The sequence below is a fragment of the Aspergillus luchuensis genome, chromosome 7 (assembly GCF_016861625.1).
Source record: "Aspergillus luchuensis IFO 4308 DNA, chromosome 7, nearly complete sequence".
In the NCBI taxonomy this organism is placed as follows: Eukaryota; Fungi; Ascomycota; class Eurotiomycetes; order Eurotiales; family Aspergillaceae; genus Aspergillus; species Aspergillus luchuensis.
In genome coordinates, this window is record NC_054855.1 from 298,755 (window position 1) to 321,452 (window position 22,698).

General features: G+C 50.0%; 11 protein-coding genes across 11 annotated transcripts; 7 read left to right on the forward strand and 4 right to left on the reverse strand.

The window, feature by feature from the left end:
- Nucleotides 1–341: 341 nt before the first annotated feature.
- Nucleotides 342–1,638, forward strand: AKAW2_70130S (zinc-binding alcohol dehydrogenase family protein; the record flags this gene model as incomplete). The annotated part of the gene is made up of 5 exons (XM_041682676.1): nucleotides 342–464; nucleotides 519–541; nucleotides 601–720; nucleotides 791–1,350; nucleotides 1,433–1,638. The coding sequence occupies 5 exons, from the start codon at nucleotides 342–344 to the stop codon at nucleotides 1,636–1,638; spliced, it is 1,032 nt and encodes a 343-aa protein (XP_041547014.1).
- A 2,793-nt stretch (nucleotides 1,639–4,431) lies between these two features.
- Nucleotides 4,432–5,263, forward strand: AKAW2_70131S (SDR family NAD(P)-dependent oxidoreductase; the record flags this gene model as incomplete). Its single annotated transcript, XM_041682679.1, has 2 exons — nucleotides 4,432–4,524; nucleotides 4,589–5,263. 2 exons carry the CDS (start codon nucleotides 4,432–4,434, stop codon nucleotides 5,261–5,263), a joined length of 768 nt encoding a protein of 255 aa, XP_041547015.1.
- Nucleotides 5,264–6,163: 900 nt separating this feature from the next.
- Nucleotides 6,164–7,804, forward strand: AKAW2_70132S (uncharacterized protein; the record flags this gene model as incomplete). Its single annotated transcript, XM_041682680.1, has 3 exons — nucleotides 6,164–7,511; nucleotides 7,571–7,615; nucleotides 7,665–7,804. 3 exons carry the CDS (start codon nucleotides 6,164–6,166, stop codon nucleotides 7,802–7,804), a joined length of 1,533 nt encoding a protein of 510 aa, XP_041547016.1.
- Nucleotides 7,805–8,348: 544 nt separating this feature from the next.
- Nucleotides 8,349–9,464, reverse strand: ERG20_2 (FPP/GGPP synthase family protein; the record flags this gene model as incomplete). Its single annotated transcript, XM_041682681.1, has 2 exons — nucleotides 8,349–9,281; nucleotides 9,345–9,464. 2 exons carry the CDS (start codon nucleotides 9,462–9,464, stop codon nucleotides 8,349–8,351), a joined length of 1,053 nt encoding a protein of 350 aa, XP_041547017.1.
- Nucleotides 9,465–11,031: 1,567 nt separating this feature from the next.
- On the reverse strand, nucleotides 11,032–12,204 carry AKAW2_70134A (NAD(P)-dependent alcohol dehydrogenase; the record flags this gene model as incomplete). Its single annotated transcript, XM_041682682.1, has 2 exons — nucleotides 11,032–11,988; nucleotides 12,046–12,204. 2 exons carry the CDS (start codon nucleotides 12,202–12,204, stop codon nucleotides 11,032–11,034), a joined length of 1,116 nt encoding a protein of 371 aa, XP_041547018.1.
- A 358-nt stretch (nucleotides 12,205–12,562) lies between these two features.
- AKAW2_70135S (NAD(P)-dependent alcohol dehydrogenase) lies at nucleotides 12,563–13,772 on the forward strand (the record flags this gene model as incomplete). The annotated part of the gene is made up of 3 exons (XM_041682683.1): nucleotides 12,563–12,830; nucleotides 12,885–13,417; nucleotides 13,497–13,772. The coding sequence occupies 3 exons, from the start codon at nucleotides 12,563–12,565 to the stop codon at nucleotides 13,770–13,772; spliced, it is 1,077 nt and encodes a 358-aa protein (XP_041547019.1).
- Nucleotides 13,773–14,020: 248 nt separating this feature from the next.
- AKAW2_70136A (aldo/keto reductase family protein) lies at nucleotides 14,021–15,390 on the reverse strand (the record flags this gene model as incomplete). The annotated part of the gene is made up of 8 exons (XM_041682684.1): nucleotides 14,021–14,196; nucleotides 14,258–14,403; nucleotides 14,459–14,514; nucleotides 14,572–14,656; nucleotides 14,706–14,902; nucleotides 14,955–15,059; nucleotides 15,119–15,265; nucleotides 15,322–15,390. 8 exons carry the CDS (start codon nucleotides 15,388–15,390, stop codon nucleotides 14,021–14,023), a joined length of 981 nt encoding a protein of 326 aa, XP_041547020.1.
- A 142-nt stretch (nucleotides 15,391–15,532) lies between these two features.
- Nucleotides 15,533–15,967, reverse strand: AKAW2_70137A (uncharacterized protein; the record flags this gene model as incomplete). Its single annotated transcript, XM_041682685.1, has 1 exon — nucleotides 15,533–15,967. One exon carries the CDS (start codon nucleotides 15,965–15,967, stop codon nucleotides 15,533–15,535), a length of 435 nt encoding a protein of 144 aa, XP_041547021.1.
- Nucleotides 15,968–17,000: 1,033 nt separating this feature from the next.
- AKAW2_70138S (uncharacterized protein) lies at nucleotides 17,001–18,434 on the forward strand (the record flags this gene model as incomplete). The annotated part of the gene is made up of 1 exon (XM_041682686.1): nucleotides 17,001–18,434. The coding sequence occupies one exon, from the start codon at nucleotides 17,001–17,003 to the stop codon at nucleotides 18,432–18,434; it is 1,434 nt and encodes a 477-aa protein (XP_041547022.1).
- Nucleotides 18,435–19,050: 616 nt separating this feature from the next.
- AKAW2_70139S (DUF3431 domain-containing protein) lies at nucleotides 19,051–20,201 on the forward strand (the record flags this gene model as incomplete). The annotated part of the gene is made up of 3 exons (XM_041682687.1): nucleotides 19,051–19,445; nucleotides 19,507–20,097; nucleotides 20,156–20,201. The coding sequence occupies 3 exons, from the start codon at nucleotides 19,051–19,053 to the stop codon at nucleotides 20,199–20,201; spliced, it is 1,032 nt and encodes a 343-aa protein (XP_041547023.1).
- A 450-nt stretch (nucleotides 20,202–20,651) lies between these two features.
- On the forward strand, nucleotides 20,652–22,382 carry cwc27 (putative peptidyl-prolyl cis-trans isomerase; the record flags this gene model as incomplete). The annotated part of the gene is made up of 1 exon (XM_041682688.1): nucleotides 20,652–22,382. The coding sequence occupies one exon, from the start codon at nucleotides 20,652–20,654 to the stop codon at nucleotides 22,380–22,382; it is 1,731 nt and encodes a 576-aa protein (XP_041547024.1).
- Nucleotides 22,383–22,698: the final 316 nt, after the last annotated feature.

The following is a 22,698-nucleotide window of genomic DNA, read 5'->3' on the forward strand; positions in this document are numbered from 1 at the left end:
ATAGAGATGGAGGTGAAGGCTTCAACTACTATCAGTTAATAAAACCAATATTATGTCAGATGTTATTTATATATCTAGTTAATTAGTACTGGCTCATATGAGTAATCTGCGGGATGGATGGAAGCCTGAAGATTTCATCCAAGCCATTTAAGTCCGAGTAAGCACCGGTGCCCCTCAGACCGCGGAATCTGACAGGAAGCACTCTCCTTTCGTCTACATATGAGAAAAGGAAGCTTCAACGTTGAGATCATAACAGACTTGCGAACTTCTCGTCTGTATCAGCGGCCTCCCCTTCCAAAGTTATCCCAACAATCTACCATCTACTCTCCAGCCCTCACAAGATGACACAAAACAGAGCTGCCTGGATTCCAGCTCCTACTGAGCATCCGTTCACTGTCCAAGAGGCCCCATATCCTACACCAGGACCCGGAGAGGTTGTGGTCAAGAATGCTGCTATTTCTATTGTGCGATCAGTCCACCGAATTCATTGATCTCAGCTAATGTTCTGTTCTCGCTAGAATCCCGCTGACTGGAAAATTCAGTACGAATGAACTTTCACAGCTATCACGCAGCATGTAATTAATCTAATCATATCTACAGAACATATGGCGCACCTTGGCTGAAAAACTGGCCATTTGTTCTGGGCACAGACGTCGCTGGAGTGGTGGTTGATGTAGGCCCTGATGTGGTCCGCTTCACCAAGGGCCAGCGGGTTGTTGCGTAAGTACTACAGTCGCTTTTTCAAAGGTACGATAGACAAGCACGGAGACCTGCTAATATCTGTGCATAGATATTGCCACTGTCTAGGGACCGGCAATCCCGCCAACTCAGGATTCCAGTTATACACCTTGGTAAAAGAAACCACCGTAGCAGGAATCCCAGACTCAATCACCTTTGAAGAAGCCTCTGTCCTACCGCAGGCTATTTCGACTGCTGCAGCAGGTCTATTCCTCAAAGAAAGCCTCGATCTGCCCATCCCCCCTCCTACTGGTGTGAAGCCGACAGGCAAATCCATTATTATCTGGGGTGGCGCGTCTTCGGTTGGCGCAACGACAATCCAACTTGCAGTAGCAGCAGGTCTAACAGTGATCACAACTGCATCGGCCCATAACCATAAGTTGGTAAAGTCTCTTGGTGCAACTGCTGTTTTTGACTACAAGTCTCCTACTGTCGTTGACGATGTTGTCAATGCGCTCACTAATACTGAGTTCATTGGTGTCTACGATGCCATTTCTGAACCTACGAGTCTTGAAATGGTGCGTGCGGTTCTGGACCAGTTGAATGCAGATGTTAAGACTATATGTGTTATACCTTATGATAACCCTACGGAACGGTTTGCGCCTATATTCAGTAAGGGTCCTTGTTATAACATCCCTATCCTTTTTCGCTCATCTTCACTACATGGAGCTAGTACTGATATGCTATCCTTTAGTCAGTTCCAATTTCCTGACATTCGACTCAAACAAACATGTCGCGGAGGGTATCTGGAGAGACTTTGTCTTCAGAGCCCTGGAGAACGGACGCCTTCAACCAAAGCCGGACCCTGACGTGGTTGGGAAAGGGCTAGAAAAGGTCCAGGAAGCTGTTGACATCTTAAAGAAGGGCGTCTCGGCTAAGAAAATTGTTGTCACTCTGTGATCGTCGAGATGCCATCAAATTACTATGGAAGTCTTTTGACGCAGCTTGCACTATACAGTAGATAAGAGTCATTGACAAGTCGAAGAATATATTAGGGTCTACCCAGGAATAGATGAGCCAGGAGCACCCTGTCCCCGCTCCTCAGAATAATTGTCGAAGAAGTTCTGAATCATCAATCCGCCCGCCGCGTCGAGAAATTCGGCATTAAATGAGCCAGGGGCATATCCAGACATGTTCTCATCTAGCCCTAGTGTATTAGGTTTGAACGTTTGTTGGTCGTTCGTAGGGAACCAGAGGGCCCGGAAAGAACCCGGTAGCTGGCTGGAAGCATAGGGGCCCATGTCGCTAGGAACGGCGATTCCATGACCGTGCTCTACCGCATGTTAGCCACGTTCACCGGTGTGCAAGTACTTAATCTTCTCGAGGAGAGTGGAAAGTGGTGGGGCCATACCAAGTATATTTTGGAGCACGTCTCTAGCTCGCAGGGCCATATCATGGGAAGAACCCAGACTCCCTAAACAGTTCACCGCACGCTGTATTTGACATTTCCATGCCTGCGCCAAGCTATGTGCTGGCTCGTAGATATAACACGTCGCTTGGACAAAGCTGGCCGTTAGCAGCCAGCAGGTTGCATACCACGTCAGGCCGCGGCGGCGGTTGCTCGTTGACTCGAGAAAGCTGCAGATGGAAGCAACACACTCGTCTGCCGCGGTGAGACAGGCGGCGACTGGACCTGTAGAGGTGGCCAACTCGGATTTAGCTGCGATACTTTGGAAGAGAAAAGGGCGGTTGATAACGATGCGTAGGTGGAAAGAACGCCATAGAAGCACTCGACGCGGGATGTCGAAGCGTGGCTCTAGAGGAACGCTGAGCCCAAAGTGGGGCGGTAGCTCATGGTACCATGTGTGAATACGCTGCTCTAAATCCGCGGCTTTTTGTTGAGTAGGTAAATGATGCGTTAGCAGCTCTACCTGAACGACATTGGCAATCTTTGCGAGATTCACTTGCGCTATGAGGCAAGACGTGATAGTTGGGCCGGTGCCACATTCAGGAAGTTCATCCATGTCTACTGCAAGATCGTGGTCATCGACATTAGCTGGTAGATGAACATTCACCCCAACAAGCGAGACGGCTGGTCGGCCAAGGGTCAGCTGGACGCCTGAGACGAATATAAAGAGTGTCCACCAGACGCGTCGGCGGATCTCCATCGTGAAAGGGGAGGTACTAGGCATGCCAAATTCCCGGTGCAAGCCTATGGCAAGTGCCATACTCCATCCTATACCTATTACGATAAAAGCAGCATTTGGCTTGTTGCGTTTCTGCATGTAGTTCGCCATGAGGACTATCGCTTGCACATAACTGAGAGATCCTTTCTCAAGAACATCCATTGACAAATGCTTCCGTGCTTCTTTGAAAAATGGTATATCCACTTTGGTGCCTTGCGAATCTCCGACGAAGGCACCAATGGCGAGTACGATATTGTACAAGATGGGCCAAGAACCATCGCGTGGCTTTGCTAGGGCACCTGCTCGTGGTTAGACATTCGCTTATTGATTGTTGTGACGAAGAGCTACCTGAGACCCTAGCACGAAAGGTCCCCTCATGCAAGATGGGATATGCGGGATGATAGATAGCAAAATAGTCATCAAGATAGCGGAGTACATCTGCTCGTCTCTGCTGTGCAGTGCAGATGGTGCCACCATCCATGTCGTCATCAAGGCAAGACAACGGGCTGAAGCTAGTAAGGGGTAAATATAGTGGAAGTGACTGGAGGAATTTGAGGGCCGCTATGCCAGACTGTGGCCCTGTATAGCCGGCCTTGTGTGGGTCGACCGTCAAAAAGCCCATGCCGTCGGTAGAGTTGTCGAAGTCCTGAGACTCGTCAAACTCGTAGTCTTCGGCGTTGCTGGGTTCTGCAAAACTAGCAGGAGGCTGCTCCGTTGCATGAGTAACCTCGCTGAGGTGCTTCTGTCTCTGTGGGCCTTGCTGGATAGCGGTGATAGAGTCGTGTTGAGAGCGAACGGTTTGAAGTGCATCCTGGAGATCAACTGATGGAAGATAAATGGCCCATGCCCGTTCCATGTCAGCTCTCAAGCGCTCTAACTCATGAAGACGTCTATATGAATCAGCATTAATAAAGTAACCAAGTTTGAAGCTATTTGATAGGCCAACCTTTGCAGAGTAGAAAGACGTTGGGATGGTGAGGAGTAACGACATGATTTGGCATCCCGACGACAGTTGTTGCAATTTTCGTTGCCAGAGCAGCGTATCTTGCGTCGCTTGCATTCATCACAAGCAAAGGTCTTCCGAAGAATACGTCGAGACTGAGAGATGTCCATTGCCACGGGTGTAGTTCAAGGGAAGAATGAGAAGTCAATCGTGGCGAACGGAGATTTCCCCGGGCGACGCCAAGACGGCTCCCCGCAGAGTCCGGGGATACCGACATCTACCCCGACAACGTTGTTCAATGCAAATTCGTCATGGGTCCTGATTGCGAAGTACACGTGTTATCTATGAGGCATTAAGCTCAAGTTTGGCAGTCTATACGACATACGGAGGAAGCTACGTGGCAAAAGGCAACGGTTTACCGATCCGGCATCCACTCATCGGCGCCCGGAAATAGCCCCGATGCGCGACGGCGATAGATCCGTTGCTCTCTGCACGGCTCGGACCCAATGACATATTGCAGATTTCGGACGATCATGCAGGCCATTTAAACAATGAAACCGCTGGCAAGACCCGGCTGCATTAGTCTTCAGTACTCGATTCACACACAATCTGAAAAACCCCATCATGTCTCTCGAAGGAAAAGTTGCGATTGTCACTGGCGGAGCGCGCGGAATCGGCGCCGGCATCGTCCGCAGTTTAAGTGAACAGGGTGCAAAGGTAATTAGCAGCAAATTTTACCTGTCCGCAAAAAAAATAAATGATCTTGACATAATCTGGATAGGTGGCATTCAACTACGTCTCCCCATCTTCGCACGAAGCCGCAAATGCGCTTATCGAATCGCTCCGGCAAGACAACCATGAAGCCGTTGCAGTTCAAGCCGACATCACCGACCCAAATGCCCCGAAGGTGATCATACAAGCAGCACTTGATGCCTTCCAGACAGACCGAGTTGATATCCTTGTGAACAACGCAGGCGCGGGTGATAACCGGCCGCTGGAAGAAGTTACCATGGAAAGCTACATGCACCTGATGGACGTCAACGTGCGAGCGGTGGTCTTCATGACACAGGCTATACTTCCATACATACCCCGCGGCGGTCGAATTATCAATTTGTCGTCTATATCTTCTAGGGGCGGTTATGCCACCCAGTCTGTGTATGCAGCTAGTAAAGCAGCAGTGGAGGGTCTCACACGGGTGTGGGCAACAGAACTTGGTCACAAATACGGAGTAACCGTGAATGCGGTCAATCCCGGCCCCGTTGATACAGATATGTATCAGGCAGCTGGAGAAGTGCATTTGAAGCGGATGGAGGAGCAGAACAAGAAGGTCCCGGCTGGGCAGCGATGTGGAACCGTGCAAGATATCGGGGACATTGTGTCGTTCTTGGCTGAAGAGAGGTCCCGATGGGTGACGGGAGATGTGATATGCGCTAATGGTGGGATGCTGTATATTTAAGCAGAGCCTTATTTACTGAGACAGAGAATAAACATACTTGGCTATTTAATTATGGTTTCTGACCGATCTTTTGCCCTAGAGCTATAGGTGAACATCTTCGAGCTCGATACTACGCTTCAGATGTGGTTCTTTAGAACAAAATCAATCCGGCATTACGCCAGCAAGGTCACCACAACCCCAACATAATCCCGAAACTCATCTCTTGGAGTTGCTCATGATATTCACTGTTCTCCATGGGAAGGCCAAGTCTCTAACGAAGCCTAGTGGATGCTATCGGGATCGGGAAAACCCCCGTCGTTTATCACGGCGATAGCTCCGCGAGCCGAGTCCCACAGTCAGGGCTCGTCCCGGACATCGGCCCCAAATATGAGCTCGTGGAAAACTTGACAGCTGCAGAGAATCAAATTGATACGAATGAGGCCACAACTTGATGTGTAGATGTGGATTCAACATTGGTTACCTTTAATCAACTCATTTTGCCAGAGCCCGAATTAGCAAGCATTTGGTCTTCGAGCTGCCGGTACTAGATAGTAGTCATCTGTAGATAGGTCCGCGGACCCGAATCGCCAGGGAATAACTGCTACCCAAACCTTTAAAATCAATTATGGCTATATCACGGTGGCTTGGCTCTCGGACAACATTGGACCGGGACTAGGCAAGAAACCGGGGGTGCCCATCATGACCCATTGGCATGAATGCCGAATTGACAGCCAATGCGGGGGCTATCTCTGGGGTTCTGGGGTAATATAAAACGCCTTTCCTTCTTTGTATATGGTGCTGTTCTTTTATTTTTCCTTCTCATACTCTGCTTAAGAGTTCTTCTTCTCAGTTCCTTCACAGCTTTTCCCCCACTTTAGTCACACCCTATTGCTATTTTCATGAATTTTACCCTTCTCAGACATGTCGGCTCCCTCAACTGGTTGCCACCGAAAGGCTGCCTCTCAGCAGCCTACGTGTGACGAGATCGAATCCGCATCACGCCCAAAGACCCTCACCGAAGCCGATTGCTACTCAGAACTTGGATTTTCGTTCCCATCTTATAAGAAATGGACGGTAATCATCGTCATATTTCTCGTGCAGACATCCATGAATTTTAATACCAGTCTTTACTCCAACGCCATATCCGGAATCTCCGAAGAATTCAACGTGAGCAAGCAGGCGGCTCGTTGCGGTGCAATGATCTTTCTCATATTATATGCCTTCGGGTGTGAGCTCTGGGCACCCTGGAGCGAAGAGATGGGTCGGAAACCTATCCTGCAACTGAGCCTATTCCTGGTCAACATATGGCAAATACCAGTCGGTATTGCTCCTAACTTTGCTACCATCATGGTTGGCCGGGCCCTTGGTGGCATCTGTACAGCCGGTGGCTCCGTGACGTTGGGAATGATAGCAGATCTATGGGAGCCTGATGACCAGCAGTACGCAGTAGCATGCGTGGTTTTTTCGTCAGTTGGTGGATCAGTACTTGGCCCTGTGGTTGGGGGTTTCGTGGAAGCATACCTCCCGTGGCGATGGAACATCTGGATTCAGCTTATCTTCGGTGGCTTCGTCCAGCTGGCTCATTTGATCCTCGTTCCGGAAACAAGAACTTCGGTCTTGATTGACAAAATCGCCAAGCGGCGGAGAGAAAAGGGGGAGAATGTGTACGGCCCGACCGAATTGATACCTCTCAAGGACCGCTTTTCAGGGAAGGAGATTGTTGGGACCTGGCTTCGACCCTTCCACATGCTGCTCACTGAACCCATCGTGCTGTGTCTCTCCCTGCTAAGTGGATTTACTGATGCTCTGATCTTCATATTCATTCAGTCCTTCGGGCTCGTATACGCACAATGGAACTTCAGTACCGTTGCTGTTGGCCTCTCCTTCCTTCCCATCATGATAGGCTACATTATCACCTGGATCATGGTCATCCCAGTGATCAAACGCAACATCCACGAACGTCGCAGCAAGCCCAACGACGAGAGGGCCCAATACGAATCTCGACTCTGGTGGCTTCTTTACACTGCCCCGTGTCTTCCCATTGGACTTATTGGCTTCGCATGGACGAGTCTTCCGCAGACACATTGGATTGGCAGCATGTTCTTTTCAGCTTTGGTCGGAATTGCCAACTTTAGCATTTTCATGGCCACCATCGACTACATGATTTGTGCTTATGGCCCCTACTCCGCGTCTGCTACGGGAGGTAATGGGTGGGCTAGAGATTTTTTGGCTGGTGTATTGACTGTACCTGCGACGCCCTTTTATGAGAGTATGGCAACCCTCACTCTAGATGTGTTTGCCTGTGTATAGTGTGCTGACAAATCCTAGATATTGGTGGAGACTATCATTTGGAATATGCGTCGACAATCCTATGTAAGTAACTTTAGGTCCTGCTGCAGCAAATTACTAATCTGAACTATAGTCTGCATATCCATATTCCTTGTCGCGACGGTATATGTCGTCTACTTCTATGGACCTACCCTTCGCAAACGATCACCATTCGCCCAGAAGTTATTGCACGCTAGGACAGACATACACGCAACAATGGAACACAGAAAGTAGTGCTGGCCAAAGGTGTTATTTGGATACGTTGTGAGACATGATACCTGGAGACCTTGCGATAGGTGGTATGCTACTTCCGAATTGAAGTACGCGCATGCTAGCCAGGAACCTTAGCAGTGCGACTGGTCACAGGATGTGTCCAGCATTATCAAGTCAACATACCATCTCATATCCACTCTGGTCACTAGACCTGATGCAGTGAAGCATAATTGAATCATGTACGGGGATTGAAGTGACGTAGCGGAGGGATGTCTGTAAGGGGTGTAGAAAATCGGTCCACCGAGTAGGCTTTGTGTCCGTCAAGCAAAGCCATTACTCGCAATTTATGTCTCATTTTACCTCAAAGAGGAATAGTAGAGAGTAAATCATAATACAATGAATAGTCCACGAAGCTGACATTCAAAATGTAAGATATATATCGCCGGCGTATCAAAGTCAAGTGCAAATGATACAGTATCTCGTCTAGTCAACCGGGCGCCGGAGAGATATATGTCCCAACATACTAGTAAATCCCATCCGGGTTTCCGCTATTCTCAGTGGCTTTTCAATAGGGTGCTTGCTTCCTTGTCACTCCACGAACACAGTGAAAAAGAATGTCAAAAATGCCTTTTCTCAAGCCCTCGCTCTCATCCAAGTTGCATATACTAACTTCCAGCCTGCCCAAGACACGGTCTTCCGTTGACCTATACTCCTCTCTCAGAGGCAGAAGTTCGAAGATCCGCTGGCATTTCATCGCCGAATCTCGACTTGGCTGACCGTAATTCCCAAGCAGGATACGCCGCTGTTCGGTAGAACACATCCGCAATGCCTGGATAATAACCCAGGAGCACTTATTCTCCTGTATGTCGGTGCCAATCTTCCCGGTCAGACGGTGGTCACCAAAGATGTCAAGATAGTCATTTTGGGATTGGTAAAAGCCGCCCAGCGGGATAAGCACATCCCGGATTTGTTGGACATTGAGGGGCGTATCGAGTTGAAGATATTGCAAAGCGAGAAGAACTGATAAGTAAAAGGTATAATGTCCTGCCTTCAAGTTGCATAGATTCTCATACTCTGCCATGGTCCATTCCTCAATTCTCCGTGCGTCGGAAGCGATACCGTCACATTCTTGGCCGATCTCACTCATAAACGCAACTTCGTGGAAAGTTTCCATCATTTTCAAATATGCTGGGTGTTTTTGGAAATGTAGTTTTAGAAGGAAGAAAATTGATGACTTTAGTATATCACCGTCGTTTACTGCCTTCATCCCGACTGATGCGCGTCGATACCAGCACGGCTTGCCCCTGCGAGTTGATGAGTTATCCATGATATCGTCATGCATCAACAAATACGCCTGAAGTGTCTCAACAAGCCACCCGAGTATACAGAGGTCGCGAAACTCTTGCTCGGTTGTAGGGCGGTTCAAGGTCGACAGGCCCGTTTGGGGGACAGAGAGCCCGCGGATCATTTTGCCGTTCGTTGAATTCTCATAGAAGCACTACTTTCATGTTGTAATGATGAGTTGCAAGTGCGTTTCTGGGAGAATGGGTCAATTTCCTACCTTCTCGACGTAAGTGATCACTTCATGAGATGCTCCTTTCGAGGCAAAATGTTCCTTAACATTTTCGACGAGCTCCGCGAGGACAGCGTCAAACTTACTGCGATCAACCGTAAAGGCCATTATGTCTCATGGAGCTAGGAGCTATAGAGATAATGAACAGGGTCAGGATGAAGTACAAGTACAGCTTGTCAATTTCGGGCAGGGTGAAGTACACGTATAGCTTGTCAAATTTGGGCGGGATAAAGTTGAGTTTGACACTAAACCATGGTCATGCAATCCGTCCTGATAGCGCAAGACCGCGTATACAGACTCGACGACCCTCGAGGGACATTAAACTTCCTGCTTTCCTTGACACGATAGGCAACAAACCTGTTCCACGTAACACATGTTTGCACATCGGTCTACAACGTCTTGACGTAACTGGTAGCTTACTCGTTCTATATTGGATACTTGCATGCGAGGCCAATAGAACCTGATGTCATTGGAATCTTTTCCGACCTGCCCTGTATATCACCCTTAATCCAAACACGCCTCAATATATCGTACGGTTTATTTCAGAATGAGAACCTAATCATGCATACCTCATCGGTACACAACACCTTCATCACATGCAACATTCCACCTACCTGTAATCACGTCCATGCCTTACATGCGGGAAGCCTTTTCACCCAAAAACCCACACATTCTCACTCGCTCCTTCTCTTCTTCGAGATTCCTTTACTCGTACTTACCTTCACTGAACTGACGAAATGTCGAAATCATATCAGGATCTTGGGCTATGGAATTTGCAGAACGTGGGAGGTTATCGAGTCTCACCCCACCGGTGCATGCGCAAAGACGTGATATATCGCTCGGCCAACTTGGATTCTATTGGGCATCCCGGGGCTCGTATACTGCAATCACAACTAGGGATCAAAATTTTTTTTGATCTCAGAAGCAGGGTGGAGCACAGAAGGCCAAAGGTGCTGCTTGATGGAGCTGTTGTGTCTTTGCCCGCCGTCGCGAACCCTGATCCCGAAACCCTCCAGACCTATTTTGAGGGAATATCTAAATCACCAGCGAAATCAGTCGCTCGCTTATACATCCATACCGTCAATAACTCGGTGAAGTGTTTCAGAGCTATATTCGAGTATATCAGAGATAATCCCTCGTGTCCTGTGCTAGTGCACTGTGAGCTTGGGAAGGACCGAACAGGTGTCTTTATCTCTCTGCTCTTGTTCGTCCTTGGAGTGTGCGAGACGGATATAATCTACGACTACACTTTATCGCAGGACGAGATTAAGGATATTATTCACGAGAGAAAAGCGAAACTTTTCCAAACTGCTTTCATGGGCGGGATTTCGGTTTCACCAATTGCCCTTGAGAATCATTTCAAGGCACTCCCGGGCTCCATGAAGCTGTTTCTTTCTTACCTGAGAGAGACGTATCATGATGGTCGGGGCTATCTGTCGTCGCTTGGATTTAGTGATGTTGATTATGACACGATCTACAGCAATCTGACGGAGAATCTCTAACCTTATTTTGTATATCGCGGAAATGACTTTGAATGAATACATTTCTTAGTTTCAGCCTCCGTTCCCTACGTCCTTTCGTCACTTCCCTTCTCTACCTCAATCGACCTGGAACCACACTAAGCACAATCCGTTACGCATTAAGATTCTCCAGGTCTAGTCCACTAACTAAAATATCATGCTATCCGCATACGGCTATCAACCGATGGTCCATATATAACACTCTTGATCCCTTTCCTTGCCACAACATTCTTGAACGCCCCTTCCGCCTTCTCAAAGTCAAACTCATGCGTCACCAAGCCATCAACCCGGACGCGCCCAGAACTCAGCAGTCCAATAGCCAACTTATAGTCGCCCGGCCCATACCGAAAACTCCCCTTGAAGGCGATCTCCTTATCGCAGACCATTCCCACCGGGAAGGCCACAGTGGGCTTTCCTAGTCCAACCTGCACAAAGGTACCTCCAGATGCGAGGATACCAATCCCGCATGCCAGACAGGCTTCTGCCCCTGAGGCATCAAGAACAACATCAACGCCCTCAGGTACACCCGCGAGAGCACGAATTTGCGCTTCATTACTACTATCCCCCTCATTCTGGGCTGTCTGCATCCGATAAGTATGCGTTGCGCCATAACGAGGCGCACATTCTAGTCTCTCCTCCACAACATCAACAGCTACCACCGTACTAGCTCCGAACGCAGCAGCCACGGCACAGCAAAGTAATCCGACCGGTCCAGCACCAAACACCACCACACTGCGATTTTGCATGTCGCCTCCCAAACGACAGGCATGTACGGCGACACTCAAGGGTTCGACCAGCGCACCATCACGAAAGGAGATCGTGTCAGGCAGTTTATAGCAGCATTGAGCGGGAACCCGATAATAGGTGCATAGGGTACCGTTGACAGGGGGTGTGGCAGCAAACTGCATGGACGTGCAGAGATTGTATCTGCCACTGCGACAGTACGAGCAGACGTTGCAGGAGATTCCAGGCTCCAGGGCTACACGGTCGTTGACTTTCAGTCCATCGACATTGCTGCCGGTGGCCACGATCACGCCGGAGGACTCGTGGCCGAGAACAAGGGGCTGGGTGACTTCGTATCGACCGAGCTTTCCATGCTGCCAGTAATGGATCTGCGTGAAGACGGTGTCAAAAGATATACCTATTATAAATGAGAAACATTCACGTACATCTGAACCACAGAGACCGGTGGCTACCACGCGGACAAGAACATCCCGATCGGATTCTATAGTCGGAATCTCGCGCTCAGAGTAGGTGAAAGTGCCGCCCGGGTGCAGGACCAACGCACGATTTACCGATAGCTGCGGTGTCGGCATATTGGTATTCATGATAATGATTAATAGGAGAAATTTTTGGTCTATGCATCCATGCACTGCTTTGGTCTAATCTTATAGATCAAACATCGTCTCGCATTGCATACAGTTTGGGCGGCGATTGGCCCGGGGCTATCGCCGAACGAATCAACGGTGCCACAGGCTGGAAATATCCCCGAGAGCCCTTCCCCACCACTACCCCACATTTGTCCAGTTGTCCATCGATTCCCCCGCGTCTCGGGGGTATCGCCGTCTAATTTTTGAAGTATGGCAAAAATGGGATTCAAAGGAGAGATAAATCGCATAAATATGGCACTTCCCCAACCCTTTCAAGGAGAGTTCTTTTCCTACAACGTTACGCACATCTAACACAATGGAGATCCTTCAACAAAAACCTACCAACTACGCCATCCACACCAGCCCAGCCAACGACCTGCGGTTAGTGGAATGCGAAATCCCCAAGATCGCACCGACCGAGTGCCTAGTGCACGTTCGCGCGACCGGCATCTGTGGCTCTGATGTGCACTTCTGGAAACATGGCCATATCGGGCCCATGATCGTGACGGGCGACAACGGTTTGGGGCACGAGAGTGCCGGCGTGGTACTGCAAGTCGGCGAGGCTGTTACACGCTTCAAGCCTGGTAAATCCATCACCACCCTACATACGACCACTCTCTAACCAGTTCAACCTCCAGGTGACCGCGTCGCCCTCGAATGCGGCGTCCCCTGCTCCAAACCCACCTGCGACTTCTGCCGAACAGGCCTCTACCACGCCTGTCCGGACGTGGTCTTCTTCTCCACACCCCCGCACCATGGTACCCTTCGCAGATACCACGCCCACCCTGAGGCGTGGCTCCACAAGATTCCCGACCACGTTTCCTTCGAAGAGGGTTCTCTCCTCGAGCCACTGACCGTCGCGCTGGCGGGTATAGATCGCTCTGGATTACGACTCGCCGATCCACTCGTTATCTGCGGAGCAGGACCCATTGGTCTGGTCACTCTACTCGCCGCTAACGCCGCTGGCGCTGAGCCCATCGTCATCACTGACCTCGATGAGAACCGTCTCGCGAAAGCAAAGGAGCTGGTTCCCCGCGTCCGACCAGTCAAGGTAGAGAAGGGCGAGAGCTCGGCGGATCTTGGTCAACGGATTATCTCTGAGCTGGGACAGGAAGCGAAGCTTGTGATGGAGTGTACGGGTGTGGAGAGTAGTGTGCATGCGGGTATCTATGTATGGCTCCTCTCCTCCACCCTCCAGTTGGAGAAAGCACCGTATCGGTGAGGGTTGATTACTGACTGATTTGACACAGGCAACCCGCTTCGGAGGCACAGTGTTCGTGATCGGAGTCGGAAAAGACTTCCAGAACATCCCGTTCATGCACATGTCCGCCAAGGAAATCAACCTCAAATTCCAGTACCGGTACCATGATATCTACCCCAAGTCGATTGCTCTGGTCGCTGCGGGTATGATTGATCTCAAGCCGCTGGTGTCGCATCGGTATAAGTTGGAGGAGGGTTTGCAGGCGTTTGATACGGCTAGTAACCCTCGTTCGGGGGCGATTAAGGTGCAGATTTTGGATGATTAATTATAGATAGTAGATGAATAGGGAATTTTGACTGTGTTTACTTGTATGTAACGAGCCGAGAACATAGTTCGATCCTAGGATCCTTAGTGATAGGCTCACTACTGCTCATTAAGTTGAATAAAGGTAATCATATTTCTAATCAACGTATCTCCAAGTTACCTTGTTATGTACATCCGTCCGCAAAAGTCAGCAGAACCACACATACGACCCATCATCGTAGACTAAACTCAGATGTCCGATTCCTAGAACTAAGCCTTCGCCTTCAACACCCTCTGCTCCTCCGCCCAAGCAAGCGCACTCTTCCTCACACTCTCCTCACCTACCTCCGAGAAGATATCCACTCCAATTCTAGCCGGGAAATTCATTCTCTGATGTCGCTCCAGTGACTGGATAGTCGAGAATGCGTCGTCGGGGAGGATGAAATCTGATTAGTGCATATCAGCATATAGAAGGACTATGTACATGAGGGCAAACAGGGGGATTACCTTGGAAGTTACTCTCGATTCTCTCTGGGGTCACGGATTTGGGAAGCACGACTGTTCCGCGCTGCACGGCCCAGCTGATCAGGACTTGTGCGGGGGTTTTGTTTAGTTTCTTGGCTGTTTGGATGACGAGGGGGTCGTCGACGGCGCTGGATTATCTGTTAGTTGACTGTGGTATGTGAAGATAGAAGATGGGGTGCATACCGGGGAATGTTGTAGATGTTGTTGCCTAGCGGTGAGTAGCCTGCTATCACGATGCCCTGTGCATTGTCAACTTAGTATGATAGTTATTGTGTCAAAGATTTGGAGTATCTTACCTTCTGTGTCGACCACTCTAGCAGGTCCTTCTGCTGAAGAAACGGGTGAGCTTCGATCTGGTTGACTGCGGGGGTTATCTTCGCTCTATGTCTACCGTCAGCTTTGATACAGACATAGTATCAAAGACACTCACGTTTTCAACAACTCCTCAATCTTCTCGCGAGTAAAGTTGCTCACTCCGATTGAGCGAACTTTCCCCTTCTCGACTAGCTTCTCCATAGCAGCCCATGTATCCTTGATCGGAACATCCACGACATCGATCAGACCCGTTTGTTCATTAACGGGCTGGATAGTGGTTGTTGAGTATCTGAAAGCGACAGGCCAGTGGATCTAACATTTCTCAGCATCCCTTCAACAACTAGTAGACGCATCGACAACATACAAGATACAGATCAAGATAATCGGTCTGCAAATCAGCGAGCGATTTATCCACAGCCTCTTCGACGTTCTCCGGGTGGTGGTGGGTGTTCCATAGCTTGCTGGTAAGCTACATATACATGTTAGCGACGTATCATGTACTCTGATTCGGTTTGAGGTATTGCTTACGAAAATGTCCTTCCGCGAAACCCCAGACTGTCTGATCCCATCACCCACTTCCTGTTCGTTGCCGTACACTGCTGCCGCGTCGATGTGCCGGTAGCCGCATTTCAAGGCTGCGATGACGGCGTCGCGGACTTCGTCTTTTTTCGATTGCTGTTTGATGGTCAGATATAAAGCGGACATGTTTTGTGTAGAGGTAATTGACGCACCCATGTTCCGAGGCCAACGGCAGGCATGTCGTAGCCCGTGTTGAGCTTGAAAGTGCGACCTAATGCCATTTTTGAAAACCCGATGTTTTATAGTACGTGACTTGTTGGAAAGAGTATAAGGCCACAATAAATGAGAGTGCGAACGGTAGGAAGTGTATGTTTGAGCAACTATGCGAAGGTAGTAATAATATAACTATCATCTATTTTGAGGTTACAATTCTTCGAGAAGGAAGAATATAGATCGCGTATAAATAATGCCGTTGTCGGAAAAGTAGTAGAGTATCCGGATGCTTTTCCGGGCTATTTTCCGAGCTTCCCATAGGATAATATCCCACGCTGTGGGGCAGTGGAAGAGATCGCCAATATCCATAGTAGTTATTTTCCCGTATGAATCCCCCAGGGTGATGAGAAGCAGATATAACGCAAAAATGAGGATGAAGATTTCAAGTTTGTCGGAACGGCTAAAGGTGTTGAAGCATGCCTCCATAGGTTCCGACTGTATAGATCCTGGTGCTCGGCACACGCTATAGTCGCAGTGACCAGGTCGATAGTAATGCTTTGGTCCATGGTATGGAGAGCTGCGCAACTCCCAATTCGGCGCATATAGAAGGGGTGCTTCAGGTGCCACAGGGTAGCGGAGAAGCATGATCTACCTGGATACTAACTAAAGATTAATGTTTTGGGATTGATTACCATATCCTCAAGCAGATCTACTCCCGCGGTTGCACCCGGGAGTACCCTTGTGCATCAGATGCGTAGGTGATTTCATCCGCGATTCTGCTGTAACAGTTATCTTCCCACCTCGTTGCATCTGATGTGTTGGTCCTCGCCCAGTAAAATATGCCAGCAAAAGCGATATCATCCAACACACCACAATAATCAGTATTCACTTGATATAGGTCTTCGGTGTCTGCAATCTGGCAAAGAAACATGAGTGTTAATGAGGATAGGGAACATAGATCATAGAAGAGTGAAATAAGAGCACTCAGGTTTTAGGGCCAGGAAAGACATGTGAAATAAATTATGCGTAATAATAAGTGGCAGAGCAATATCATACCACGGTAGTCATGTGATGGCACTCGGAATCTTCGGTATTTTGCAAGCGTTGAAATCATTGGTCAACATCTCCGCCCTATACTGCAGGGACTCCAAAAGTCAAAAGTGGGGAAGAGCCCTGTTTTGCTTCTCCTCGGCATTTGAGAACAGCTCAGGGTCTGGGGAAAGAATGAGTCCCCAACAACACCTCTCAGATATCCATTGACTTTTTATCCCGATACCCATCTTGTCATATACTATCGCTTATCTAGAGTATGCTATTTCACTTATTAAACTTAATTACCTTTAATGTCTCTTTTGTTGACTCTTCGTGACAGCCAAGAGACCGGCTACAGCCAAGGCGGGCTATCCAAGCCAACCAGCCCAACGATTCGCCCACGGAGTGCCTCCATCTGCCTCCGGGTCTAGACTGGCTCAACCCTGTCGGCCCTTCTTTCCCTCTCCAATCCTGCCTTTCCGGGAAACACTCTCGCGGACCCCGCCGTGGACGAGTCATCATGATAAGAACCTTCTCCGCGGGGGTTCTTCTGCAACCCCCCATGCATGCATGTCTTTACGCCCTTTATAGGTAGTCTGCTACTTCCCCTCACTTCTCCTCCCAGCGACACCACGCTTGGCTCATCATGCGCACTTCTTCGCAATCTTCTGGTCTCTGTCTGGCCTTGATGGCCATGTCTCTGGCCCTTCCAGCGTCTGCTGAGAAGGTGCTAGGTGCTTACATCTTTGCTCGGCATGGAGACCGCACGGCTAAGGTGCTGAAGGACACGGAGTTGACCGATCTGGGTTACCGTGAGGTCTATACCACTGGTACCTACTGGCGGAGCCGTTACATCGATTCGGACTCCTCTCTGCAGATCCAGAATATCAGTGAAAACATCGTCAAGCTGAGCCAGATCAGTGCCTCCACCCCCTCTGACGATGTGCTGCAAAATTCTGCCACAGGATTTTTGCAAGGAGTCTATCCGCCTGTCGGCTCGTCAGCCAACGAGACCTTGGCTGATGGAACAGTCGTCGACTCTCCCCTGGATGGGTACCAGCTGATCCCCCTATCCATGACAGACTCGGGATCAAACAGCGAGGACACCACCTGGCTGCAGAGTGCGACCAATTGCCAGAATGCGGAAGTCAGCAGCAACAACTACTACAGCTCGTCATTGTATAATTCACTTCTTAATTCTACCACCGATTTCTATCAATCGCTTTCGTCGCTATTGAACAGTGCCTTCTCCGAATCTGCAATGAGCTTCAAGAATGCCTACACCATTTTTGACTATCTCAATGTCGGTTCCATTCACAATACCACCAATGTCCCAACAGCAGAGCAGCTCCACCAGGCCTTCCTGCTGGCTAACATTGAACAATACAACCTAGCTTACAACTCGTCTGAGCCCGTCCGTGCCGTAGCAGGTGCCATGCTGGCAGGTGACGTTCTCCAGGGCTTGAACAAGACGATTACATCCAAGGGAAAAACCAAGCTGAATATTCAGTTCGGCTCCTACGGCACCTTCCTCTCCTACTTTGGTCTGGCACAACTCCCTGCTGCGGATGTCAACTTCACTGGAATTCCTGACTATGCTTCCTCTATGGCATGGGAACTGGTGACGAACTCAACTTCAAGTGAATTTCCTTCCACTTCCGACATCAGTGTGCGATTCGTCTTCCATAATGGGACACTCAATGAGTCAAAGAACGATAGCCCTACTGAGTACCCACTTTACGGCCGGTCAAGTGCCACCATTCCCTGGTCCGACTTTGAGCGTCTGAGCACGAAGATTGCCGTCACATCGCAGTCGCAGTGGTGCCAGGCATGTGGTAACACCGATGGTCAATGTGCGTCTTACTCGACCAGCTCCAACACTACCTCTACTTCTACGCCTCAGCAGAAGTCAAGCAGTGGTATCTCCCGGCCGGTAGCGGGTGTTATCGGTGCAATGGTAACTTTGGCGGTCATTCTTGGTGCAGAGGCGCTCCTCCTTCTCGTGGGAGGATTCCGCATTACCAAGAAAGGCGCAGTTGCACAGAACGCAGCTGCCGACGAGGAAGACAAGACCTCTTAGGAGAGACCAAAAGCAGTGAGCATGTATTCTTGATGAGTTTGGATGAGTGATGATTTTTATGATGGCTGGAGCATCGTGACTTCCAGTCTTATGCTACTTTTCCACCAATAGCTGGCTTCGTAGCAGGATCCTGGTCCGAGTTATAATGAGCCTACATTAGCACTACAGTCTTTATGATATTCTACCAAGTTGACGCTGCCGTCATTCCGATATTTTGCGCCGCACCAAATATTCCTCGTAGCTAATTCCTCTTCCACCTCTGACTCTCTGTCAATAGCTTGACCGGTTCATTTCCGGCAACCACATCTTCAAAGTAGATTGCACCAAAAATTGGGTCGAGGCCTGGATGCGACGAACACCCTGAACCATGGATGGATGCACTTCTTGGTTCCACCACGGGGAGGCCCGCCATCGCGACACCTAAGCCGTTACATCATGACCTCGGCTGTTCTGGATACAATCGCAAAGTTTCTTCGATGACGAGACACTCATCTCTCCTTACGACTACCACTCCAGAGACATCTACAATTGTTCTCCATGAGGGACTCCGGTGCGCTCTCCAGCCCGCGAACGCGACACCCGCAGCCAGCCTTACAGGCCCAGCATCCACTCGACCATGCAGGTCCTTATCCGCTTAACGATGGCCGCTCTGTTGGTCCTCACTGTGCTCTGGGTCGGATCGCAAGTGAGCGCAGTCCAGCAACAGCAGGAGGTTATCCCCGAAACAAATCCTCTGGAGGATGAATATCAATCTAGCAAACCTACGCAGTCTATACAGCCGGATATTGCAGACATCTCGCTCACGCCTTCAGCCACGCCCTCCCCATCAGTCGGTAGGAAGAAGCGTCCTTCGATAACGGACCTCCTCCCGTCGTACCAGAAGGATACTGCATCCCCTCAATGGGCCATCGACAATATGCTGGACACGACGCAAACACCGATTGACGGCGTCATTGTCGTCGGGCGACTCAAGTTCGAAAGACCTGACTGGCTCATCAATGAATTGCCTGAGTGAGCGCTCACCCCCCTACACTTCATCCATACCTTCTTGTATCACCACTGACAATTCCAGCTGGCGCCACGCAATCTACACGCGCGACGACCGGCGCCACCCCCTCAGCATCCCCAAAAACAAAGGCAAAGCCAGCACCGTCTATCTCCAATACATCATCGACCACTACCACCATCTGCCCGCGACGATTGTGTTCCTGCACAACCACCGCAAACCAGGTCACACCGAGTTCCGCGACTACGGGAACGTGGCAGCCGTTACTTTTCTCCGACGCGAATTTGTGCAGAAGAATGGGTTCGCTAACCTCCGCTGTACTACTACCAGTAGTTCTGGTTCCAGTTCAAATGACCAGTGCGGGAACGTGATCCGTCCGGTTTCCGATGCCAACGAGACTAGTGCGCAAGTCACAACGATTGAACAGGAGTATCCGGTCATCTGGAAGACGGTCTTCAATAGCACTGATGTGCCGGAGAAGATTGCGACGCCGTATTGTGGACAGTTTGCGGTGTCGAGGGAGCAGGTGCACAAGCGGCCCAGGGAGGAGTATATGAGGTATCAGCAGTGGGTGATGGAGACGAAGTTGAAGGATGAGGAGATTGAGCAGGTGATGGGGTCATTGTGGCATGTTATTTTTGGGAGGGAGGCTGTATAGTAAGTCGAGTTCATCTTCGTCCATGCTTGGGGTGATGTGTTTGCTGACTGGTGTTAGTTGTCCTGATACGGCCAAGTGTTTTGAGGATGTTTATGGGTTGTGATTTTTCAACGATATAGCTCCGTAATGAACTAGTGATACTAGATTTAATATAGTCAGTTATGCTCACATTGAGAGTCAGCAGCAGCAACAGTGGTAGAAAGTAGGGGGTTTGTTGTAGAGTAGATCAAGCGGAAGGGAGCTACGCTATTAATACTACCGCCGCGCCGGCGCGACATGACGTGCGTGACCCACGCAAATTTCCAACTGCTTCAACTTCATCTCCGACTTCACCTCCGCACGCGCTCCCTCGCACCACGGACCCTACTTCGGGTCGTCACCTCCTACTTAAAGAATTTAATGAATTGAATTAACCCTATCAATTCAACTACTACCACCTATCCACCTACCTACACGGACCTCCCCAAACGCGCAGCTCCAGCTGCCACTTATCTCTACCACCAAACAACTACCACCCTCACACCTGCACGCCTCCGTGCGCTCTTGAACCAAAATGTCGACACACTACAACACCGAACCCACCGCCACCGCCTCCGCAACCCTGCACACAACCCTGGGACCCTTACACATCGCGCTCTTCGCCTCTCAAACGCCCCTAACATGCCGCAACTTCCTCCAACACATCCAAGACAACTACTACACAGGGACAATCTTCCACCGAATCGTCCCCAACTTCATTCTCCAAGGCGGCGACCCAACCGGTACCGGCTCAGGCGGAACAAGCATCTACGAGGAACCCGAATTCGAATACGACCCGACAGCGCGCGATCCGAACGAGAAAGTAGTCCTGCGCGATGAACTGCACAGCCGGTTACGATTCAATCGGCGTGGATTGGTTGGGATGGCGAAAGCCGAGGACGGGAGCTACGGGAGTCAGTTCTTCATTACATTGGGAGATGCGAGTCGAGAGTTGAATGGGCAGTGTACGTTGTTTGGGAGGATCGAGGGAGATAGTATCTATAATGTGTTGAAAATTGCGGAGGGGGAGGTGGTCGAGGGGACCGAGAGGCCAGTTTATCCCATTAGGGTTACCGGGTGTGAGGTGGGAGAGTTGGGGCCGTTGGAGGGGAAGATTGTGAAGAGGGATTTGACGGCGAGAAGTTCTGCGACTGCGACTGCTGAAGTGAAGGGCGGGAAGAAGGCAGCGCAGGCGAAGAAGAAGGGAAAGGCGAAGGGAGGGAAGACGCTGCTCAGCTTTGGTGATGATGAAGGCGAAGAGGGTGAGGAGATGCCTGTCAGGCCGGCGAAGCCGAAATATAATGCTGCGCTGGTGACGGATACTACAGCTGGGAACGGGGATGCGCCAGCAGAGAAGAAGCCCAAGGCAAGGAAGGCGTCACCCTCACCACCACCGCGCAAGCGCGCATCGCCCACCCCTCCACCCATCGACCGACCCAAGAGTCCCGACCCAGCGACGCAACTTCCTCTGCGCGATCCAGAGTCTCCTGAGCGCTCTCCTACCCCGGAAGAACGGCCAGCACAAAAGTCCAAGCTCGAGCGAACCAACGCCGAGATTGAGTCCCTAAAAGCCTCCATGCGCCGCACCGTAACCACGGAATCAGATACAGGACGCAAGAAAACCGCCTTGGAAGCCATGATCCCTCAAACAGCCATCCGCGGCCGCAGACGCCCACCACCAGGATCCTCAGCAAGTACCAGCGCCAGCAACGGGATAACGGGCTTCTCTAGCACCAGCGACAACGCCGCACTGAAGATGTTCAATGCCTTCAAAGCGAAGCTCGAAAACGCCGAATCTGCCCCCACCACCACCACCACCACCACTACGACGAGCAAACAGTCCCAACCCAAACCCCAGAAAGAAAAGGAAGAAGACGACGAAGACGAAGAATCCCAGCTCTGCGACCTCCACTTCATCGTGAACTGCCAATCATGCAAATCCTGGTCTGACAACAACGCAGCCGGCACAGATGCCGCCGAAGGCAATGAAGACAACCAATTAGGCGACGACACAGACCAAGGCTGGTTAACGCACCAGCTCCGCTTCGGGAAAGATACACTGGGCAAGGATCTGAAATGGAAGAAGGAGCATCCGGACGACGTGGATAGCTTGATGGTGATTGATCCGCGGGAGAAGGAGAAGGATATTGTTGCGTCCGGGTCCGGGTCTGGGAGGAAGAAGAGGGGGATGATGGAACGGGATCGTGAGAGGGATAGGAAGAGAGGGAGGGTGGGAGATTTGGAGTGGGAGAAGGGGAGGAAGTAAATTTTTCTCTCGTTGATATTGATCAATTGATGTGTAGCATACATACTATACTATATCCTATACTACTTCTACATGGTATATCGGAATCGACCGAGAGGATAAACGTCAATACAACTCATTAATCCACAACTACCATCAGTAACAAGCCAGCAATGTGTAGACAGGACACAACGAGATTCAACCCTAACCAGCGGGAAAAAGCGAAGCAAGAAGGAGCAAGAGAGGAGAAGAACCTAATGTCATTTTATTTAATTCATACTATGAAACAAAACGTGCGCCGCTATCATTAGAATCGTGGTATGTGTAGAAGCATTCT